General features: G+C 33.3%; 1 protein-coding gene across 2 annotated transcripts in view; it reads right to left on the bottom strand.

The window, feature by feature from the left end:
- Positions 1-4,172: 4,172 nt before the first annotated feature.
- LOC111087867 overlaps positions 4,173-6,980 on the bottom strand; it is a 51,420-nt gene continuing 48,612 nt past the window's right edge. The window contains exon 4 of one of the 2 annotated variants that reach the window (XM_022396045.1): positions 4,173-5,053. In XM_022396045.1, coding sequence (XP_022251753.1) covers positions 4,824-5,053 — 230 coding nt within the window. In that variant the 3' untranslated portion in view covers positions 4,173-4,823. Of the gene's footprint in view, positions 5,057-6,980 lie in introns of both variants that reach the window. The other variant, XM_022396044.1, reaches the window with a different exon arrangement.

Below are 6,980 nucleotides of genomic sequence, written 5' to 3'. Positions count from 1 at the left end.
ACTACTCTTTCTTTAATGTTACTTTTATTACAAAACACTAGTTAGAGTGTTTAATATATATATTTTAGTTTTCATTTATTATTATTATCATTAGATATGTTTATCGTAAGGATTATTTTGCATTGTTTCATTGGTTTATTTGTAGATCAAAGCCACATTGAGCCATGTGCTGTGTCCACCGCTGGGAAACGAACCCCGGATTGTATCGTTGTGAGTCCGTAGACTTACTTTAATTGCTAGCTTAGTATATGGATTTAAGGCTAAACTAAACCTAAGCTGGTCGAATTTCGTGAGATATTAATAGGATTACGACCAAGAATATCTTTAACAACGAGAGTACTCGACTGATGAAACAATGCATTCTAACCTACATTCTAACTAAGAATATAGAACAATATATTTAATTAGCTGTATTCATTAATAGGTTGTTTTTCAGTTCTTCTCTGTGTAAAATGCTTGCATTGATCAAAGAATGATATAAATTGGTTTTATTCAGAAATTGTATGAAATTTTAAAACAATAGTTGTTATATATCTGATCAGTCATAATGGTAAGCTAAAATTAAATAATTTTCGAAATTCCCTTTAAATTGAAATTAACAAGAAATGAGAACTTAACATTGAATGTTACTTTTGTTGACTAGAAACTGTTAAGTACTTTCAACAATTGGATTGTTCTTCCTCAATTAAACTAGTTCATTTTTATTCTACAACTACTTTACAGTTTTTGGATATTCATTAAGGACTTCCTTTAAAAGTATTACGTGGTTTCCTGAGAGTTTCGATCTAAGTTAATTAGGTCTACTGAGTGTTAAGTATGCTTCGTTACATTTCAGAAAGTATTCTGTCATGTTTTATTTGGCACCCCGTGTCTTTTTAACAGTTTTAATGCGTTTTTAATTATATTAAAATAAATGATATAATATAAAAGTTGTCATTTATTGTTTACAGTTTATGAGTTGGTGTTTCCATTGTAAAGACAAAAAATGAAAATATTGAAGTACTATGACGTGCGATTGTTAACAACCACTTGGTATAAGAGTAGGTATAATAAAGTAATGTTTGGCAATGAAATTGAAATGCTATTCGTTTGTTGTTAAGTGTAAAGTTACACATTAAGCACAATGTTTACCGTGAGAATCGAACCCCCATTTTAGCGTTATAAGCTCCACATGCTTACCACTGAGCCACCGGGGTATGAAATACAGTTTAATCACCAAGTGATCAAAAAGTAATTGTTGATATTATAAATTCTTTAAGACCTAAGATATGAATATCTTATTCCAATAAAAGTAAAATGAAACACTGAGTTCGATTTGAATACAAGTGATTTGATGTTTAAGTTCATATGGTTATTTGGTAGCATAGTTTTTAATCATTTTGATTCCAGTGATGATTTTTGCTTGTATTCTGTATAAACTATTCGGTTCAATATTTAATTAGTAACTTGATTTATTTTGAAGCTGCAATATGTGCTACGTTCAGACTTGGATTATGTATTCATCTTTATTCAGTTTTTGCCTTAAAAGTAGTAGATGAAGTTTTCACTCGTACCACTAGCCTATACAAAGGAAACCACAAAACATTACATTCCCAATATTGTCAAAATTCTTTAGTCGATATTCGATAAAAGCACATTAAGGTTACCGAAAATAGAATGGCTATTTACCAGCCAAAGACACTGAGTCGTTAACCAGTAAGTCCCAAAAAAGGAACATGGACTACAAAGTACCTGAGCATGACTTAACAGGCCTGATTATATCGATCAAATGCGAGGTTAATGATTCCACAAAAATCACCCTGAGAAATTTAAATTAGCAAAGTCATAGCGTCTACAGTTCTTACTATTATATCTTGTTTTTTAATTACCGTGGCTTTAAACAATATTATACCTTCGGAATACATTTAAGTAGATATACAGCGTAGAGTAATGAAAAACTTTAAATTTATTGTATTTATAACAAAGTGAAATGCCAATCTTAGAAGTCAATTCTAGCCCTGTAACAATTCTAGCCATCATAACAAAGGATCATACAAAAATTGGTTTCGATTTTACTAGATCTGAGATCCATGAAATTCTCGTAAGTTTTAGTTATTTGTATCAGGTTGCATGTTAATTGGTCATACAATCTTTATCTCAGGTGATGAATCGTAACTTTTCATGATATTTGTAACTTTTTGTGTAATAATGCACTTTTGAGGCCACCTTTTGAAGATTACGCAATAAACGTAAAAAGTTTTGCAATGTAATATAAGGGGTTTTCAAAAAAGAAGAAAAAAAAAGACTCCAACCATCTTAGCTTAGTTTTAGAATCTTCGATGAAGTCATTTTTTTTGCTTGAATTCAGTTCTATTTCATTGTTTCAACTAGTGCACCCATAGAATTATTCGCCCCCCCCCCAACTCCCATTTTCATTTCTCCACTGAAAATCTATTATTAATATTGTCATGTATCTTGCAGACACCATTCTAATGGAAAGTTTGAGAAGAAAGGATATTCCCAGAGCTTATCATTAAGGCATGTTTGTGCTCCTCCCTCCCCCTTTCCCGACTGCCTGGGCACGAGACAGAATACCCGGATAATTCTGTCATTTGTTTGCTCATTTATAGTTGAGAAATGAATTTTCTTAGATATTCGTGATACTAAATGCTAATTTTTTCAAGTTACAAATGATTAAAGTAGAATAAGTGAATCGGAGAGAAAGGAATAGTATAAAAATATGTATAACCTATTTCGTTTTAAAACTTGAGCACAAAATCCTTTCATATTTTATATTTTCTACAAAGTTATCGAGTGTTTTTATTAACATCAAATATTCAAAATCGGCTTTAATCAGCATAAGAAAATATGTTTTAATCATTTTCATTGCTTGAAGTTTCTAAACAATGTGTGTATCTTAATTTTAAAGCGAAACATAAATACTTATTTGATAAAATGAGTTTTAAATAATTTGTTCTTAAAAGAGAACTCGGGAATAAAGCATTGTTTACAGTGGCCACTGTAGTATTAATTTACATTTATAATACCGTTCATGTCTAAATAAAGGTACTGAAATAGGAAGTATAGACATATTTTCACAGATTAAGTCTCAAAGTAGGACAGTATATATGGATATGGATACTAATGTTATAATATCAGTATTCCTAACCAAAAGTCCACATAACAATTATAAACGTGAATGGCTATGATCTGAAATCAACCATCACGTACTCTATCACTGCTTATGATGTTTCTGCAGTTGTATGGATGAGTGATGCTGGGTTAATAAAGTCATATATAAGCTGCATTGTGACACTCGTAAACTAAAAGCTTGGATCTCTCTATCTGTGTATAATAAATAGTCTTACTGATTTTTACTTTGAGTAATTTGATTTCTTATTTTTTTTTGTAAAAACTGAGATTTTGATGCAACATATCATTATATCTAAAGCTTTCACAAATGATCACCACGTCGTCGGCAGACTTTACTCGCTTACGATTGTAATATTATTATTTTACGATACGCGTTTTAGCTTACTTCACGAGCTATGCAGCATCTCTCTCAAAACACTTAGATTATATTTCGATAGGCACTATCAGTGTTTCAGAATGAGAATTGTTTTCGGATTTAAACGTAACAAAATGAAATGAAATGAAAATCGAGTTTCTGGCTCAAACAAACATGTAAAAACTATTTTACTGTTACGGAAAACGAGTCTTACACTCTTACTGAACTACTACTGTACACAAATTCTACAGTTGATCATTCCAAACTGTAGATAGAGTTCATTATAATATTTTTAACACCGAAAACACGCGTTCTGCTACAAAATGAAATATTAATGTTTAGTGTTGAGGTAACTTGTCAGAGAAAGTGCTGGAATGATAATCCTCGCACGTGCGTTATTAACAGTTATAATAATTAGTGTTATGACAATATTATCTAAATGCTATTTGGATTTTTATTTACTGGATTTGCTGTTGGCATTAAGTTCTATTTACGTTCAAGAGACTGTACGCGTATATGATGCATAACCTATGGACATTGGTTCGTAGTTATGTTGAGTGAGACGACATCAAGAAGGTTCCAAAGATGGAAACTACTTCTTTCTTCCTGATGAGGAATTTGTCAATAAAGTTATGTAATTCATTTAACAGATCGGAGGAAATAATAATTTTGTATATTCAGCAACTATTTCGGTTTTATTCAGTCGAAATATTGGAGCTTAATTATAAAACTTGTAGAAGGAAATGATAAAACAACATTTTTTTTTATCGAAACGTTATTTTTTATAACTTAACTACAAACAATATTTGACAGCTGCATTAAGATTTTTTTTGTTTAGAACAAAACTTGAAACAACACATTATGCTTAAGCTAAAAACTTCTACCAACACATTATGCTTGAGTTAAAAACTTCTAACAACAAAGTTTTAGATTAGTGAAAATATGATTCACTTTAATAGTTGTTAATTCATAGATGTATTAGAAAGCAACGCTGTCTACAAATGTTTCATTTTAAATTACTTTACATGTTGGGGTTAGCTAGTTAAAACTTGTTTGTTTCGATGTAAAAATATTCTTTCGAGAGTTATTAAAATATCAAATACAGATTCAAATTAAAAATCCTACCACAAGAACATCTTCCGAATTTGTAAGATGTAAACATTTGTTCTCTTAATTTCTTTCCTAATATCATATGTCAGAAGTCATTGTAGAAATAGTTAAAAATTGATGGATCTTTCTAGAAAAACAGGTTACTGCAATTGCCAGGCTTATTAGTCGTTAGTTTAAAATTTTCCAGAAACAAGGGCAGATAATTTCCATAACAATTAGTCGAGGCTTAATTAGTCGTTAGAACCAAAATTGTTAAGAGCAACAGTGGAGACGCCAGGCTAAGAGTGAATGGACTGCTATTACACGCATCGTCGAAGCAGCTCTGGAGACAACCACTGACGTAACGCTCATCAAAGTAGAAACTCCCGCAGTGACTCATCCTCACTATTTCGGTATCAATTGTCAGAGTTCCACTATCCAGTGCACACCCACGCACGATCATAGAATTTCCCGTGTCTTCTGTGGAAGAAAAACAACAAAGTATTATTTCATGGTGTTTTTAGTTGTCTTTTACTCATCAAAATGAACCTATATTTATAGAGTATTTGCATAATACGTAGCCACCGGACCGAGGGGGGTGGGGGTGGTGAGGCACATTCTAAATTATTCAGTAGATAAGCTGTTTAACACACTAAAAATAAACATGAATCCCAGTCTATCTTCAAGAAGCCTGATCTTGTTTGTTCGATTTTCCCTTGTCTAGGTTGACTGATGAGGGGTGAAATTTCCGAAACCGGTAAAACCAAGTGACAAATGGTAAATGACTGATTGAGCTTCATGTTTATCTTTAGCTTATCTTCTGAGTAATTCAGGAGAATAAGGTAGTAGCATCATTTCAATGCTACATATTCGTCAAACCATATATAAAAATAGGTTAGCTGTGATGAGTAAGAAAGAAACACATGTAACATACAGTTCACCACAAGAAAAAGCCTACTTTTGTTTTTTCCATTTGTCGTTGTCCAGGATTACTGATAAGGGATGGAATTTCCTGAAACCGGTGTAATTCAGTGACAAGTGGTATATCGAATGATAGATTGGGATTCATATTTATTTCTGACAAATAATATACTGCAGTTAAGACAAAATTGCTACAAGGGATCGAGGAATAAAAGGTCAACACGTAACTCAACCTTTTAGAACAGCTCTCAGCAAGAAAAGAGCGGAACGACAATTTATTCAGACTAATTAAATAAACACGGTTTTCACCACTTTCATCGTTCTGTTGTTAATGGTCTTCCGGTGAGACAGCGGCAAATGTTCGGATTTACAACGCTAAAATCAGGGGTTCAATTCCCCTAGGTGGATACAGCAGATAGCCTGATGTGGCTTTGCTATGTATGGTCACGAATGCAACTGTTGAATTTTAAGTAGGATAGCAGGGAATTCATTTCTGAAGACGGAAGGCTAATAATCCGAAACCACTAGCATTATCGGGTTTATTATTTAGCTTTTAGCTGTTTTCAATTGTCTTCTTAGTTTTATTATAGTTTTATGAACAAAATACATAATCAATAACAGAATGTCTAATATTTTAACGAAGTTTTTTTTTTCTTCCTCTACGCCTTACAGTTAAGATAAGTACATGATCATTTTATCAATCAATTAGTAACAATGCTATTAATTTTTGAATTTCGCGCAAAGATACTCCAGGGCTATATGCGCTAGCCGTCACTAAGTTAGTAGTGATAGACTAGAGGGAAGGTAGCTAGTCAACACCACCCACCGCCAACTCTTGCGCTACTCTTTTACCAACGAATAGTGGGATTGATTGTCACGTTATAACTCCCCCGGCTGAAAGGACGAGCAAGTTGGGTGAAGAGGATTCGAACCCGCAGATTGCGAGCCGAGTGTCCTAACCATCTGGCTAATGCTATTATTAACCAAGTGCTCTGTACTCGTTATCCTGTTTAGAGCAGCCATGATAGTACAATAGTAACGCTTCCATCTCATCTTGTGATGTCTCACAGCTGCTATCAAGCTGTTGTTGTGTTTAATAACATATGTTAACATTAAGATGCAGTAAAGTTACAAGACATTGGAGTTGGTAGTTTAGAGAAGAATAAGGTCAGTCTTACAAACATAGCTTGACCAAACTGAGAGATACTAACTGCATTGAAGTTCTCAGAGAGTGAATGCAGGTTTGTCTCAAAATGTAATAGTTTAGAGGTGTAGGAGGCAAATTAAAAGTGTGTAGGGGTCAAGGTGTATTTGACCGAGCGCACCAAAGATGTGCCCATTACGGCCGGGGTCCAGCCCTCACCCCACTTTCGTTTCTTACGCCACTAATTTTATTGTAATTAGCTGTGCGAAGCTGAGGGTTTGTCACTATCACTAGGAGATTTACCCGTAAGGTGAAAAGTTTAAGAAGGTCCCCCCCACC

Source organism: Limulus polyphemus, unplaced genomic scaffold, assembly GCF_000517525.1.
Source record: "Limulus polyphemus unplaced genomic scaffold, Limulus_polyphemus-2.1.2 Scaffold2763, whole genome shotgun sequence".
NCBI lineage: Eukaryota > Metazoa > Arthropoda > Merostomata > Xiphosura > Limulidae > Limulus > Limulus polyphemus.
The sequence above is the reverse complement of the archived record's forward strand: the minus strand, read 5'-3'. Positions and strand labels throughout refer to the sequence as shown.